This window comes from Aricia agestis, chromosome 5 (assembly GCF_905147365.1).
Source record: "Aricia agestis chromosome 5, ilAriAges1.1, whole genome shotgun sequence".
Taxonomy (NCBI): Eukaryota; Metazoa; Arthropoda; class Insecta; order Lepidoptera; family Lycaenidae; genus Aricia; species Aricia agestis.
In genome coordinates this window covers 17184102-17202135 of record NC_056410.1, presented here as the reverse complement: position 1 = coordinate 17202135, position 18034 = coordinate 17184102, and the positions used below count along the sequence as shown (strand labels likewise).

Below are 18034 nucleotides of genomic sequence, written 5' to 3'. Positions count from 1 at the left end.
TTTCTAGACACTACGTTTACGCAATGTTTTTCTCGGTGAGTTTTTAAATATTGAGATCCGAAAGCACATATAAGGATATCTTTTTTTGCAATTAGTGATATTTTGTCTGGCCTCATTCGGGGAAATACTATATCCTTAAGTTTTTCATCAATTTTAAGATGACGTATGAGTAGGTTTTGAGCCTCAGATTGAATGTTTTTACATCCTGTTTTACCACTACATTTCTTTTTATGTTTCCATAATAGTTTTTTGGAATAGAATCCTAGACATTCTGTACACGGCAAGTAATCAGTGAATTTTTGTTTTCGCATCGGTTTAATTACCTCTTTTGAATTTACAAGATAGTTTCCTTTTTTACGTAGAGCTGCTATTAGTTGTTTTCTGTCTAGACTTTTTTTAGGTTTTGACAATATTTTTTGAACTTCGGTTTCATAAATATGGTGTCGAAGTAAATGACGAGCAAAGTTTAAGACGAAAGTCTCACAGTAATAGCAATAATCTTCTCTATATTGAACATTTGAACTTTCGGGTCTCCGCCTGCGTATAATAGTTATACTATGATTCGCATTATCTTTTATTTGAGATTGATTATTATAATCGTGAGTAATCCCTTCATTTGGAGATATATCGCCAGTCTGGTTCACCTCCTTAAGGTATGAATTCTTCGAAGTCCCAAATTCGTTATGAAAAGAATCATCAGAATTTGTCTGCAAAGAAAAAAATGTAAATAAGTTGAATGTATTTCGTTGCAAAAATTGCAATTTATTGCTTAGTTAATCTGTAACAACTTGATTAATGATATAAGTATATTGTCCAACCCTTGCTGAATGACAAAAGTACCCCTCCCTGATCTGAATGTTGGATTTGCGCTGGTATAACATGGGTATTGTTCGTCTCTAGTATTAAAAATATTGTTATTATTGTCTTGGGTGGGTATCGAACCCACAGTCTCCGGTATAACAGTCAGACAATTGACAAACTACTAGACCAATAGGCCAGGAAGTATTCGGGGAAATACTATATCCTTAAGTTTTTCATCGATTTTAACCGATTCGTTGCCACCTTCATTTTCACGAATTCTTACTACAGGCCAAGCAGTTTGTTCGATGACGCGCCATAAGCGTCATCGGCCCTGCTAAACGACGACGCCCCACGTGCGGCATTGGCCACTGGTTGTGTTTTATGCACATTTAGACTAAGGAATTGTAGTTACAGTATAATAAATTAGTTTTAACGTGTTTTTTAACAATCCTTGTATGCCGCGCCTGGCGCGTCATCGGCCTCACTGAATCTTTTTAAATGACGCGCTGAGCGCGGCAGTGGCCACGAATCGGTTAAGATGACGTATGAATAGGTTTTAAGCCTCAGATTGAATATTTTTACATCCTGTTTACCATTACATTTCTTTTTATGTTTCCATAATAGTTTTTTGGAATAGAATCCTAGACATTTTGTACACGGCAAGTAATAAGTGAATTTTTGTTTTCGCATCGGTTTAATTACCTCTTTTGAATTTACAAGATAGTTTCCTTTTTTACGTAGAGCTGCTATTAGTCGTTTTCTGTCTAGACTTTTTTTAGGTTTTGACAATATTTTTTGAACTTCGGTTTCATAAATATGGTGACGAAGTAAATGACGAGCAAAATTTAAGACGAAAGTCTCACAGTAATAGCAATAATCTTCTCTATATCGAACATTTGAACTTTCGGGTGTCCGCGTTATACTATGATTCGCATTATCTTTTATTTGAGATTGATTATTAATATCGTGAGTAATCCCTTCATTTGGAGATATATCGCCAGTCTGGTTCACCTCCTTAAGGTATGGATTCTTCGAAGTGCCAAATTCGTTATGAAAAGAATCATCAGAACTTGTCTGCAAAGAAAAAAATGTAAATAAGTTAAATGTATTTCATTTATGTCTAAGAAGGTAAGGTAAGCTCAGAGGAATAGGCTGATGTGAACAGGTAAGTCCAGAATTTCAGATACGGATAGGCAGGTTTGTATAAACAGGTAAGCTCAGAGGCACAGGCTGGTGTGAACAGGTAAGTTCAGGGACGGATGGGTAAATTAGTGTAACATGTAACTTCAATAGATACAAATGTGAACATGAGTCATCTATTTAGAACATGCTTACCTCATTTAATTTTTCTAGTTGATTTATATATTCTGGTTCGTTTTCTTTTTCTTTCCTTCTCTCTGAAAACAAAACATGAACAATCTTTGTATTATTATATCTAGCTTATGTTAGCTACTTCTCTGAACACCCCTTTCTGATTGTTTATATTATGACATATTATGATAATATTGTAACCCCTATGTAAATTTAATTGACTAATTATTAAAAAATATAAATAAGATTATGCATATTATATTGGTATATTGTTTGTAATAATAATTCTTGATGATTTGATTAATGTAACTAATAATGAACTAGCTTTCTAAGATTTTATTATAAGTAATATATAATTATAGACTATGTGATATATAATTCAAATTTACTAGATATAATATTTGCATGCTAAATTGTATAGCTACAAGTGTAGAACTATTACTATTGTAAACATCTTGTGTAACCACTTTTACTGCAAATAAATGATTACTGATTACTGATAATCAGCGTGCTGGCAGGCCGTGGGCGGTAAGTGTGGGAGTAGTGGGGTGGAAAAAATAAATTAAAAAAAAGTAGGTTCAGCTGTATTGAAACTCCGTTAGCTACTTCCCCGAACAACCCAAACGCCAAAACTACCGAACCGATTGTAATTAAATTTTGTATACAAAGAATGAAAGAAAGAAAGAAAATAATCTTTATTAGGTAAACAGTAGATGAACATTGAAATAATCAAGAACATTAATTTAAGATAAGTCTTACCAAATTGGCACCTACTCAGCATTTGTTGCGAACGTAGTCCGCAACGCTGGTTTTCAGTAAGCGCCATATATATATTATATTATATAACTCAGTGCTTTATCGGTACTAAATAACTCAGTACTTTATCTGTGCAGTGACGTAACCTTAAACCTATCAATGATAAATAGTTTATGGGTAAAGTTGTGTAATTGGGGGGCTAAATAAGCTTTAAAATTTGGCATAAAATATAAAGTTTAATATAAAAAAATTAAATACTTATTGTGTGTGCGAAGTCGCGGGCAACAGCTAGTAACTAATAAGTATGATTAGTTCTATTATTATATAGTAACTAATAAGTATGATTAGTAATATTAAGATTTTTGAAATTTTATTTTAATACACATCCAAGACCCAGGAACATTGAAAACTTTTTGTTTCGCCTGCGGGACTCGAACCCAGGACCCCCGGGATGAGCGCTGGCCACGCGCAATGCGAATTCATTTTCATCGATATTTTCATGGAAATAAGATATTTTCCCACATCAAAATGTATGTCCTTTCTCAGACTCTAGAATAACTGTGTACAATATTTCATTGCAATCGGTTCAGTAGTTTTGGCGTGAAAGCGAGACAGACAGACAGAGATACTTTCGCATTTATAATATTAGTATGGATTTATTTAGTCAACTAGCACGTCTGAACATTTACACACACTAAAATTTCTTTCACGGCAATGGAGAATGTTACTAGGTATGCCAAATTGCTTGAAATTTTGTCACAGTAAAGCCTGTATGTATACAAATACACTAGTTTAAATAAACAGTCCCGTGACCGCTTGTGACGTGATTTTTTGGCTGTTTTTGCTCTTTATCAATAACGGCAACAGGTAGGGCACTTGGAATTTTCACAAAGGCCTTAATTATATTTGAACTTTAATAATTAATAATAATATTAAAATGAAATAAAAAATTAAGGGGGGCCCATTAAGGGTTGGCCTATTTTTGCTACGTAGCGGTATGGAACTCTTCGCGCGCGAGTCCGACTCGCACTTGGCCGATTATTTATTCGTATTTTTTAACCGACTTCCATAAAGGATTTGCGATTCATTTCCGATTATAATATTATGTTCGGCTGTTTATATATTTTTTTGTATGTTCAACGATCACTTCGCCGATCGTGGACCGATTTTCAAGATTTTTTTCGCTATTGTATCGGGTTTCATCCGAATTTGGTACCATGTTCAAGATGACGAAGGACTTTCAGCCTACAAGAGATATACTGGTTATTTCCTAACTGATAATTTAAAAAAGAAAGGGTGGTAAAATTTAAACTACTACTGAAGCGGTACGCAAAGGGAGGTCACAAAAAATGTTTGTTTACGGATGAGATTTTTTTACAATTAAGCAACATTTTAACAAACAAAATGGTTTTATTTATGCTTGAAGTTCTAAGGTTCAACATCAAGTTCAATAATCAAGAATGGTCCTTCCAACAAGGCTCGGCGCCGGGTCATAAAGCTTGGTCGGTTCGGTCTTCGTTGGAAACGAACGTTTCGGACTTCATCAAAGCTGAAGACTAGTCGTCGTCTAGTCCCGATCTTAATCCACCGGATTATGATTTTTGGTCAGTTTTAGAGAGTATGGCTTGCTGTAAATTCCGTGATAATTTAGAGTCACTAAAACAATCCATACGACTGGCAGTGAAGAATTTTCCCATGGAAAGAGTCATTGTTTCTAATGATAACTGGCCACGATGTTTAAAGGACGTTATTGTAGCCAATGGAGATTGGAGGCCAATTTCAATAAGCTTTTAATATTTTAAATTGTTTTATATTTATGTATCAAACTAATACACTGTAAAAATAATAAAATTTATTTGCAATAGAAAAAAAATGTTTTTCTTTGTGTCAGAATTTATGGCAAGACTAGGGTAAAAGGATTTTCACAAAATCACTCATCAAACAACAGTGTATTGATCAAAGAATCTGTCTCAACCTAAAAGACAATGAAAAGTACTAAATAGGTTCAAAATACGATGATGCGTAGTGTGAGTGAAGTGATGATGATGACGAATAATCTAATATGCTTAGAAGTATATGTTGTTCTTAAAACAACACCGAAACCCCCAAACATGTATCTTCAAGGATGTTGGAATTCTGTTCACCGCCTTCGAACCATGGTATAATATCTTGGTGCAAAATCTTACTTTTTGGTAAGATTTACTTGGAATACTTCATTATTTATCCAAAATATAATAAGTAAAATATAATATAATAATAAGTTTCCATTTGAAATACTTACTTCATGAAGTCACCTTTTTTTATGAACATGGTACCAAATTCAGATTAAACGCGATACAATAGCGAAAAAATCTTGAAAATCGGTCCACAATCGGCGAAGTGATCGTTGAACATACAAAAAAATATATAAACAGACGAACATAATATAACCTCCTCCTTTATGGAAGTAGGTTAAAAATACAAATAAATAATCAGCCAAGTTTTTTTTATGAAATAAGGGGGCAAACGAGGAAACGGGTCACCTGATGGAAAGCAACTTCCGTCGCCCATGGACACTCGCAGCATCAGAAGAGCTGCAAGTGCGTTACCGGCCTTTTAAGAGGGAATAGGGTAATAGGGGAGGGTAGGGAAGGGAATAGTTGAGGGTAGGGAAGGGAATAGAGTAGGGGTTAGGGGATTGGGCCTCCGGTAAACTCACTCACTCGGCGAAACACAGCGCAAGCGCTGTTTCACGCCGGTTTTCTGTGAGAACGTGGTATTTATCCAGTCGAGCCGGCCCATTTGCGCTGAAGCATGGCTCTCCCACGTATAAAGTGCGAGTCAGACTCGCGCACAAAGAGTTCCGTACCGCTACATAGCAAAAATAGGCCAACAATTGTGATTTTTGTATAGGAGCCCCCCTTAATTTTTTATTTCATTTTAATATTATTATTACTTATTAAAGAACGCATATAATTAAGCCATTGGTGAAAATCTCAAGTACCTACCTGTTGCCGTTATTGATAAAGAGCAAAAAAAGCCAAAAAGTCACGTTTATTGTATGGGGCCCGCACGGTGCAATAGGCAACTTGACCTCATTTTTTTCTTCATGCTAATCGCTTCATAATTATTCATTACAAAAAAACTAATATTTTAATATTTTACACAGTAGAAACCCATAAAAATGTTAATTGAAAAATATGCTTTATTAATGGCGCCGAAAACACTGTCCGCCATAGTGTGACGTCATACGTTTTGTATTTTAAGCTCTCTTTATTGAACATTTTTTATATGCTAAATGTACGCGTCTAAAAGTGCCCAAAAACTATAAAAGAATTACATAAGAAATTAGAAATAATTTTTTATGTTGAAAGCTTTTGGAGAAAAGTTTTGGCCATTTCATTTCCCGTGTACAATAAAATGGAGATAATTTATAAAACAGATGGTTCATTTGAATTATTCAAGAAAATATATTTTACAAATCTTTCTAGGCTTTTTTTTATTATTTATGTACAAATAAACTTACATATAACGAGCGCGATAAATAAAATATATTAAATTACGAATAGAATGACGTCACATCCAATTCGGAAGTACCGCAAAAGCGTTTTCGTCAGTACAAATCCTATTTTCATAAAATCATATTTTCAAATCGACTTTATTTATCAATCATAAGCTTTTATTTGATTATAAGGGTGAAATACGGTTTCCTAGGCCAAGTTCTACTAGAAATATGTATTTGTTCAATGAAATTGAATATAGGTCAAGTAGACTATTGTGATATGACGTCACACCGTAACCGGGCGCCCGCGTCGTACAGTAACAACTTGTTTTGCTTATAAATCGTAAACTAATTAACGTATCCAAGTAATTCTTTCACTAGCATTTATTATTTTTGACAGAGAATATGGACTGCTAATAATCAAAATTAGGTAACATTCTCCATTATATTTATCATAAATTCATGAACATGTATTAACTTTAACACTTACGTCATTAGATTTTTTAACATTAGTAGTAGGTAAGTAATTAATAGTTTTTCATCGTGTACTTTCGCTTCAATTGTTTTGTGTGTGTGTGTGTTTATTAGTTTTAGTTTGTTATGCACGCTATTCCTCCACTCGTTTTTAAGTTATCTTTATATCAATGTTCTAGTCGTAAGATGGTTGCCTGGAAGATATCGCTACTTAGCGATAAGGTCGCCAGAATTGTGTTGTCTTTTTCAGATTTTAGTGTTTTCTTGTATTATTTTGTGGAATGCAATAAAGTATATTATTATAGGACAAACATACCTGTATCTCCTAACACTTCTTCTATTTCTTGTTTATTTTTTTTAGTTGAAGTTGAGGTGAATTCTCCTTCCTCAAAATGTTCATCACGACGTTTTTCTGGAGTTAACCGTACAAATTTCGCAATAATACTAGGACTTAGCTTTTCTATTATCAAATGAAGCTCCTTTTTCGTTTGCCGACTATTATTTCTGTCCACTTTCGAAGTATCATCATCGCAAATCAAATTATTTTTCTCTGAATCAGCACATGAGGAGCCAGGATTCTGTTCACCATCTTCATTATAGTCATTTGTGGTCTCTACATCTTCGACTTCTTCCATTTCTAAAAAAAAAAATGGTTGTCAAGACCAATGTTTTAACAAGTTTAAATATGTATACGTAAGATATTGAATTTATAATAATATAGTAGGCTAGTCTCAAATCCCGAAACACATATCGTTGTCTCGAATGCCGGAACAAAATGGTACGAGGGCGGGATGATAAGTAACTAGCCTAGTACTTCTACACTTAACTTTCCGTGATAAAATAATTTTATTTTTCGATATAGTCTCTGTGAACCTCTATACACTTATTTTATCTTAGTTCTAAAGCAGTAATGCCTTCTATAAAATGATTTTTTTCAAGGCCTTTAAAATAAAATAAAAAATACTCCTCTACAGCGGCTACGAGTGCTATGACATCATCATTTGTGGCAAATTTCTGTCCAACCAAAAAAGTTTTGAGCTTAGGGAATAAATAGAAGTCTGATAGCGCTACATCAGGCGAATAATGTGGGTTCGGCAGCAAAACATTTTTTGATCGTGCGTAGGCAATCGCGGCACCCAACGGGCCGGTAACTTTTTCATATTTAATTCCTCACTTTGGATATGTTGTATCCGTCTTTTTGAGATGCCTATAGGCCTCTTGGATAACTCTAGTGGCGCGGCGGGTGGCAGATTCAGGCAACACGCGGACGTATGAGTGCGATCAGCTGTACAGACCGACAACGACTGCGGTACGCAATATTCATTATTATGTTAATGGTATTTGATGTTTTTAAGTATAGGCGATTTGATGTTTGTGTTGGTTTTGGTGCGTGACCAACACCAACACAAAAAACGTATCGAAATCAACATGCAGATTAATTATTAATCATGTTTAAATCTAAATCTCACATGAATCTTTCTAAAATAATACGTGCAAGTTATTTTTAATTTCATTGTTACATCCTTAGATGAATGATTGGTCTCGCGCGTGCGCTACGACTAGATACCGTCGGGGTACTTGAAAAATGCGGCAACAAATAATACGCCACATCGGGCGTAACCGCGCCAGTCGCGACGCAAGCTTCGGGTGAGGTAGATATGTGTCGATAATTTTCGAAATTTTAAGTTACGTCCGTAGCAAAATGCCAGTTTGCGTAGAATTAGACTTAACACTACAAGAAACAATAAAGATACTGGCATCACATACCATCAGTAAATATTATATAAATCGTCATAAGCACGGAAAAATAATATAAACCTGAAAATTCGGATCGGAGTACCGCTTGATGTTCAGTGTTGCCAATTACCATAAACTAAAAATTCCCAATTTTTTCTGAGATTGTGATTTTTATCTATTTATTAATTATATCTTATTTTTTTATATATACATAGTGGCTGAGTGGATGTGCGCAATAAAATCTCTAGCTAGGGTAGCTGGTTCAAATTCCGCCAACGGAACTAAAAGTTTTCCAAGTTCCTGGATCATGAATGTGTATTAATAAATATGAATTATGACTATCATATTATAATAAAAATCTTAAATACAGTTTATATTTTATGTACACAATACAGTAACAAATGAGAAAACAAATTTAACATTTGCTTTTTTATGACTCATTCTTAACTTTCGTTAAACTTCCTACCATTGTTTTTGTATTGTTTTCACATCAATATTGTACTCATTATATTTCGTTGACCTAAACAACGTTGTTATTTTATCGCATTCTTTTCGAATGGACTTTATTCCAATGGTAAAGTTTATCTGGTGATTGAAAAATCAGCACTTACTATACAATAATAATAAATTACAAGACCACAGCAACTAATTTCTCCCCATTGATTGGGCACCAGTCACGTATCTGGCAACCCGATTATCTACGCACACAACAATATTTGTGCATTGTTTGACACACACTACAATATTGAGTTCCCGGCACTTGCCGCATTCAGAAATCTGTTTTTTCTATATAGCGCGGTATCTAGTCGAGCGCGCGCGCGAGATCAATCATTTATCTAAGGTTACATCTATATTCTATACTAATATCCATACTAACTTAACATAATAAATGCGAAAATGTGTCTGTTACCTCTTCACGCTCAAACTGCTGGACCGATTTGGCATGCATATACTTTGAGTCCTGAGAAAGGACATAGGGTAGTTTTTATTTATTTATAATTACACTTTCGCATTTATAATATTAGTATGGAAAGTATCTAGATTGTATCTAGAATATATTTTATTTGACAAAGAAATACTGTAATCTTCATTTTCCATTTCAAATTCTTTATGTTTGGTTGAAAAGTTGCTGAAAACATTTAAATAGCAGAGGCTAGTTACTTCTCATCCCGCCATCGTAGCGCCACCTACAATTCTAAGCAGCGTCTCATAGCTGGGGCGCAATATAATTTTGAACAGAAATTTCTGGTGTTTCTACATTTACAACTATTGACTTCGTTATGTTAATGTTATTATTCCTTGGTTATTTATGTATTTGAAAATATATAAATAACAAAGGAAATAATACAATTACCTATCAGAATTGTATTATTTCGTACGCAATATAATTTTGAACAGAAATTAAAAAATAATTTTCATTATTGTACGACTTCTGGTGTTTCTACATTTACAACTATCGACTTCGGCTAAGGGTTATTATTCCATTGTTATTTATGTATTTGAAAATATATAAATAACAAAGGAAATAATACAATTACCTATCAGAATTGTATTATTTCCTTTGTTATTTACATATTTTCAACTGTGCAATTCTTAATAACGATGAAAAAACAACTACTACTACCTGTGATTACTGTACAATTGTTATAAATGTAAGAAATAATTCTTACATTTACATATTCTAACGCAATAATATGTAATAAAGTATGATTAAAGCATTATTTATAACAAAAACTTTTTTTTCACTTAAAGCCCCCTAACTTTTGACCTGCACGCAATTACAGCAAAAGCTTGGCATACGGATAATAAAAATGCTTATTTAAACATGTTTATACTAGTCGCAACTTGTTACAAGGGTTGGGACACACCTCATACAAAATGCCCATTCACCTTTGGTCTAAAAAAGTTTAAAAAATTTTATATTATGTGCACACTACACGGCTGTTTTGGGTGTTTTGATTTAAGGGGTACCAGGGTTTTAAAAAGCTTTTGACACAAATTTTGTTAACACCGGGCGCTATAAACTGAAGTCCACGCGGACGAAGTCGCGGGCAACAGCTAGTAAGTAATAAGTTTTTGAACCCAATTTTTACCGTTATTCCGCAATAAAGGGGTCCTTTTAGGGGTTTATATTATTATTATTATATTTCAGTCTTATCCAAAAATTATATCATAAATACTAAACAAACTTTGTGTAATATAAATATACGATTTTAAAGCAAAGAAATACAAAAAATGTTTTCTTCACGATTAAAGGAATGGTTGCTAAAAGGATTGAAATTTAATCATAATATACTTAATCATAAATCATGAATAAAACATTAAAAACATTTATTTTATCAAACTAAACACAATTAGTTAATTAATCCAGAATGGTTAAATCTACATTTTTTCTATTTTCACCCCTAAAATAAAAAAGCGCGATACGAGCGTATGTCACTTTTAAAGTTTTAGCTTAACATACTTAATCCCAAATTTTCATCCAAATCGATGAAGGTTCAACGAAATCGGAGGTTGCACCTGATTTTTGCTGTCATTTACTGTACTATAATTGTAGGTAATTAATTTTTTTTATCTAAGTTAATTCAGTATTTATTTGAACCAAAAACAATCCTCAACCAGTAGCCCTAGCACGGCCACCAGTAGAAATGCGAAAGAATGGACAAACTGTGGAGATAAACTTAAGGTAGTGTTCCAATCTCTTTCGTTCCCAAAAATTCAATTAAAATGCCACTTTATGACAGACTATAGTCCTAAAAATTCAAATAATATCCTACTCTATGACGTTATATACTATAGTCTGTCATAAAGTGGCATTTTAATTGAATTTTTGTCGGTCGCAATTGGCCGTGGTAAAGATCGGAACGGCACCTTTAGTTTATGTCTGTCTGTCAGTTTATGACAGTCTGTCTATACTTTCGCATTTCTACTGGTGGCCGTGCTAGGGCTACAGATATTAATATCCTACCAGTGTCATTTAAATGAACTTCTAAAGTTTCATCTGGCTCTGTTTTGATTGCAGCAGCATATTGTGTCTCGCATGGTGATGGTAAGCAAATGATTCTCGTGTCGGAAGTTGATAACTCCAACAATGATTCAAATTTTGTGTCAACCTAAAAAAAATAGACAATTTTAATTATTTTCATAACAATAGAATCATAAACTTCATCGCGCCAAAATTCGTTTATCGCTCAGGAGCTGTACGTTTTTTCCGGAGTAAAAAGTATCCTACGTCCATTCCCAGGACTCAAAGTATCTCCATACCAAATTTTAGCAAAATCGGTTAAGCGGTTTGGGCGTGAAGAAGTAACAACCACAACAACATACAGACACACGTTCGCATTTATACCTAATATTAGTAAGTATGATTTTGTGGATATTTTAATCATTGCAATAAAGTAATAATATAATTAATAGCACTTCTCGTTAGTGTGGCCCGACTCCCGAACATAACAAAATGGCGTGTTTTAAGTGTAATTTAAAGAAGGACAAGTGGCATTTTATATTGATACCGTACCCAAGCTGTAACACATCTACACATAAATCAAATTCATTATTAAAGGGCTTAAAATGATAAACAAACATTTTATTGCATGACGTTAAATCTCTTAACCATGGAAGAAAAAAGTTAACGAGGATTACAAACGAAAAAATTTATTTAGAAAAAAAAAACATCCTGTATTATTGCGTCAATTGATAGTGTTGTTTGTAAGAAATCATTCTGGAAAGTAATTGTACATTGCAAACTTAAGGAAAGTGTTTTTTTTAACTTATTTGATTCAACTTTAAAAGAAATGTATGAAACGCACCTGGTAGTTGCTTTCCATCAGGTGTCCCATTTTGTTTATTATTAAAATAAAAGATTACCATATTATGTCTTAAATCGTTTAGTAATTTTTTGTCATGATTGATGATACAATAAAATGTTCAATTTTTCAAGCCCTTTCACTTAGTATAATATTTGTATTATACAGGATTATTTTTTCACCAGTACAATAAATTTTACCACATCATTGGTATCGATAATGGAGTATATTTCACAAATGAAAATTAATTTATCCTTTATCCAATCTAATACCGTTTGGGCGCGCTAATTACAAGCTGACAATGGGTGCGGTATGAGGTAGGGGACGGCGGGGTGAGGTAAGCAAAGAAGCGAAGCACATTTTTTAGTAGTTTAACGGATAAGTCAAGGGGCTTGATATTTTAGTTTTTTTGTTCCAAAGGGCTAGTAACAAAAATCGCTAGTATTTTTTATTTTTGACAACTATGACGTAAGTTGATTTATTGTACTGGTGAAAAAATAATCCTGTATATCAAAGTGCTGCAGTGGTAGGTAAGATATGCCCCTCTTTCTTTAATGTGCAAATCTCTCTAAATGTATTTTATGTCTGAAGAAATTGAGAAATTGTTTCAAGGAATATTGTCTTCTACTGCCGGACACTTGACTGTTGCTTTCCTCTGCCAGGCCACCTCAAAGTCTAATTACTAATATTTAAAGGGTGTCTGGCAGGGAGAAGCAACTGTTATAGGTAAACGGCAGCAGGGGACAAAATTCCAAGAGTTATCACAAAGAAAATAACATATAAAAAACTGAGATTTATACTTTAACAAAAGTTAGGTAGACCTTCACCACTTTGTACCACCTAAAGTAACTGACACCCTAACTCTATAGGACACATGTACAGAAAAAGTCTTAGCTTTTACAAAATAATGAAGGTTTGGGTGTTGCTGTTACTTTAATATAACTTATTTAAAATATTTTGAAACCACCAAGTTTTACCTCACAAACATCAGCAATAAGTCCTCGCGTATTTATTGCCAACTGCTGCAAAAGGTGACACTGACGTAGTCTCTCATGGCAAATGAAACACATCCACGTCTCAGATCCCACCTTAAAATTAAATTAATTGTTTATAAATTATATTACGATATTCACACCAGTTCTTAGATTTAAGTTATTAATAAAATAATTAAAATTTAGACTTGCGTATTATGTTTGGATACATACCTTCAAGTTCGCGAGGTTTTCGTAAACATATTGCAGATTAGTTCTAAATATGTTTAAAGTTCTTTTATTTAATGATAAACATAGAGTGCAACGATTATTGTGTTTTATCATTTTCCAAGAATCAAGATATGTATTACTTGTAATAAACAGACGAACAATAGGTGAGTGTAGGTACCCTTCTCCTTTTTGAAAGTCGTTATGAAATGTGAGCTATGATGTGAACCTTAAAATTTATAAACACACTTCAAGTCACAGAATACAAATTACCCTCCGAGCTTCAAGTACTGTGCTTGTGCTGAAAACTGTTACGTAGTATATTATATTATTCTCTTTGCTGAAAACCTTAAACATTAATTTATAAATTTTACCAATGATTGGTTATTTCATAATACAGTTCGACAAGGCTTTATTTGAACGTGAGTGACATTGACATTTGACGGGAGCGCTGCTGGTAATGGATATGGAGAACTGTCGAACACATGTCAAAAATGACGTTTTTCTTTAGTTCCTTTTCTCGCCACGTTCAAATAAAGCCTTGTCAACTGTCTTCTTCTTCTTGTTTAAAAATGGCCCCGTAGTGAGTTGCCAATGTCAAAGTGGTTGATGTGACTCTGCTCTGGGATGGGTTGGCTATAGCCCGCCGCACATTGTCCGAATTCTGATCAGAAACAGTTGAATTTCGCCGGACCGCCACCCCGCACACTATCCGAAATATCCTTCCGCCGAGTTCGAGCTCACTCGGCTCAGTACAAAATGTAAGAGACAGCGCGGACGTTCAACTGTTTCTGATCAGAAATTTCGGACAATGTGCGGCCGGGCTTAAACTGTACTTCAAAAACAAGCAAAAAAAATTTGAAAGATGCACACAGTGTTGCCACTTGCCAGTTGCCACACCGAATTTTAGAAAATCAGTTATCAGTACTGATAGGCCACTGACGTTTTAGAATTTGAGGCAAACTAGCTGAATAGATGGCGCTCGAAAGGTACATATTTACATAGCAAGCCATCGTCGATTTTAATATTTTCAGAAATAATGTGATCACGTGGTAAACTCGACATACACAGTAAAGGCCTAGCGCGCACCACGATTTTAATTTTTGCGACACGATTTCAAAATCGTGCTGTAAAAAATCGCAGAGAGTACGGTGCGCGCACTGCGATAAATAAATAGTGATCTTTGCTCACTTTCACCATGGATTTCGTACAAGTTGCTTGTCTTTATTTACTACTTCGGAGGATCAGAATTAAAAAAAAAGAATTGAACTTCGGATGTATCCCAAAAAATCACTGATCTCCATTAAATACAAGTACGCTGGATCTATAATACCCACTTTTTTTGTGCCATTTGGAGCGGAATCAGCGCCCCCATTATTAGGGCAAAGAACTAAATTTGACGTAACCATTGGTAACCATGTATGTATTTTAATTCTCTATGGTTTAATCGTGTTTTTAAAGTGTTTTAAAAGGTTTTACGCGATTAAGTAATATATGTAACCTTTATGTTTAGTTTATGTAATAATTTACGTTAAACCTTAATAATATATTTGATTATCTCGGTATCAATAAATATTTCGTGATTACAGGATGTTAAGTGTAATGGTAGATGTTTTGATTTCCGGGAGATTGATTCTAGTGATACAATTGTATAGAATACATCCGGTCGGGGAAATTGAAGGCAGATGCCGTTGACGTACGGAAAAGATGGCAGGCTAAAATTAATCTTCAAGAAACATTAGACCCAATTTCACCAACCTCTGTTTGTTAAATCCTAACAAGGCATTACTTAACGGACCTTGGAAAATTAAACAGACTGTTAAAATACTTATGTCCCACAATTTTAAAATCGCTGCGTTTATTTACTCGCATGTGCGCGCACTGTCATACTAACTCATACGTTGTATTTCTGCGATAAAATAATCGCGCTGCATAAAGTCGTGGTGCGCGCTAGGCCTAAGGATTAAGTTGAATGTTCATGAGATAAATGCATAATTTGCATGTATATTTTTTTTCAGTAAATTTTACATCATTTGAAAGAAAATGACGTGAGAAAATAAGGTATAAATGGTTGCCAGCTCTAAGTCGGCCGCAATCTAGGGTTGCCAGCCCGTAAACAGACATAGTTCTTCATCAAATTTGAAGCATCGATTTTTTTAATAATTTTGATACCAAATTAAAGTTTTATGCATCTTGTACATGAATATCCATGGTTGCCAATTGCACGATAGCCGCAAACTGGGGTTGCCATCACTTTTGTATATGACAAATGTTCAGGCCTACATTTATTATGACTGTCATTATTTGAGGACGTCGAGAACTCGCAAGATTGCTATTTAACAGGCGTTTTTATTTTTATGTGTATTGTCCTGTCATTCCTTCTTAATTATTCTCTTACTTTTCTATTGAATACCTACACGCAAGTTTGTATTACGGGCTTTCATTTTGCTCAATTTGCGGTACTTGTGGCTACTTTTAACAAGGCAACCCAACATTAATCCATCCTATACGTTCTAAAGATTATTTTAAAATATATTTGATAGAAAAAAACGATTCATGCAGAATTTTGCGGTCGGATCTTAGGATATTCCAGATGTCATTTTTTAGGCTGAAATATGTTCTCCTAGTTGTTGTTACATGGTTATTACATAACAAAATGTAAAAAGACTCAACTACGTGTAATAATAAAGGAGTTATAATTTTTTAAAGAAATTTTTGTATGGAGCCGACAGGCAAAATGAGCATATCTCTGGAATCGCATGGTTGGCCGTTATATCCTCACACACTATTAAAGTACTAATTATTACTCACATTTTGGCATATTTTGTATTACGGCGCCATTTGCGATTTTTTTTCTAAAATTCATCAAAATTAAAAATATTTACTTATTCTATTTGTATTTTTTTACGTCCGTGTCTATTTGTATTTGTTGCAAAAGTTTATACTGTGGTTAAATGAGGTCTCTTTCATAATATTTTGAAACCATAGGATCACATAATTGGCCAAGTGCGAGTCGGACTCGGGCACGAAGGGTTCCGTACCATTATAAGGCAAAATTAGGCCATAAATTGTGTTTTTTCTATGAGAGTCCCACTTAATTTTATATTTTAGTGTAATATTATACTTAAGTATTAAAGTACACATATAACTTAAGATTGTGTAAAAAATTCAAGGACCTTTCTGTTGCCATTATTGATATCTAAGAGCAAAAAAGCCCAAAATTCACGTTTCTTGTATGGGAGCCTCCCTTAAATATTAATTTTATTTTGTTTCTAGGGTTCCGTAGTCAACAAGGTACCCTTATAGTTTCGGTCTGTCCCTCCGTCTATCCGGTCTGTTTGTCCGTCTGTCTGTCTATCCGCGGTTTTGCTCAGAGACTTAGGACCTACAAAGCTGTATTATTACACACAGCTGAGTCTTTTTAAATTTTGTTATGTAATAACAACTAGGAGAACATATTTCAGCCCAAAAAAATTACATCTGGAAACGTAAGTTCCTATGTCTATGAAACTCGATTTTCGATCCACTGTGGGCCAGAATACTGGGATATATTTGTGAACATTCTCTAGGTTTTCTATGGGGTGTATGTATTACATTATCATTCATATTGGATCATTTCTATGATCATATATAGGATCAAATATACCTATATGATCATTTGATCATATCTGCATATTACATTATCATATTTCATTGATCCTATTTTACGTCATATGTGGTTTCAATAGCCAATGGAGAGCGCTAACGCTGACAGGTACATAGACGTCAGGGTTACTAGATCTCAAAGAATTCGATTTGTCAAAAGACATCGTCATTTTTAATATGGCTTGTTTTTTGTTATTTCAGTAAGATTATCCAAGTATATAATTAGAAAAATAATTACATTAAATTATTTGAAACATATTAACGAACAAGAAATTAAAAACTCTTTTTTAGTGCAATACCTATTTCTATGACCGTATTGGATCCAATCTCTCAGCAAATGTCAAAAATCTTTGATCAAGGAAGAAATGAATCATATGTCTTTAATACATTAGGTATCCAATATCATTGACTCAATGATCTCGGATCCAATATATTATATTATGATAATCTAATATCCCCCTAATCCTCATTGTGTACGGCCTTAATGTTTTTTTTTAATCCTCTAATTAAGAGGTTACTGGTACATTTTCTAAAAATATAATAATTATATATTACACCGAACATCGCTATCAAAAATTCATTCATACTTTTTCTATTTTGATCAATTTTGAAAAGTAGTGGCAAATTAAATGATAATGCTCATATGGCGCTTGGCTGGTATGGCGGAAAAACAATTTTCGGTATCGCGTCTCTTGGCTGGTTATACCATTGGCATTGGGATATACACACTGATCTCCATTTTGTATAATGGAGGTCAGTGGTTAATGGTTACGGTATGTTATACACGTATAGGTATTATTATTATGTAAGTAGATAAGTCTTTT

The 18034-nt window shown here is 33.9% G+C and overlaps 1 protein-coding gene across 1 annotated transcript; it reads right to left on the bottom strand.

Moving 5' to 3' along the window:
• Positions 1 to 2121: 2121 nt before the first annotated feature.
• Positions 2122 to 13912, bottom strand: LOC121727138. Its single transcript, XM_042114817.1, has 6 exons — positions 13572 to 13912; positions 13344 to 13454; positions 11529 to 11673; positions 7300 to 7460; positions 7140 to 7218; positions 2122 to 2198 (listed from the first exon to the last, which is right to left on the bottom strand). The coding sequence occupies exons 1-6, from the start codon at positions 13680 to 13682 to the stop codon at positions 2122 to 2124; spliced, it is 684 nt and encodes a 227-aa protein (XP_041970751.1). The 5' UTR covers positions 13683 to 13912.
• Positions 13913 to 18034: the final 4122 nt, after the last annotated feature.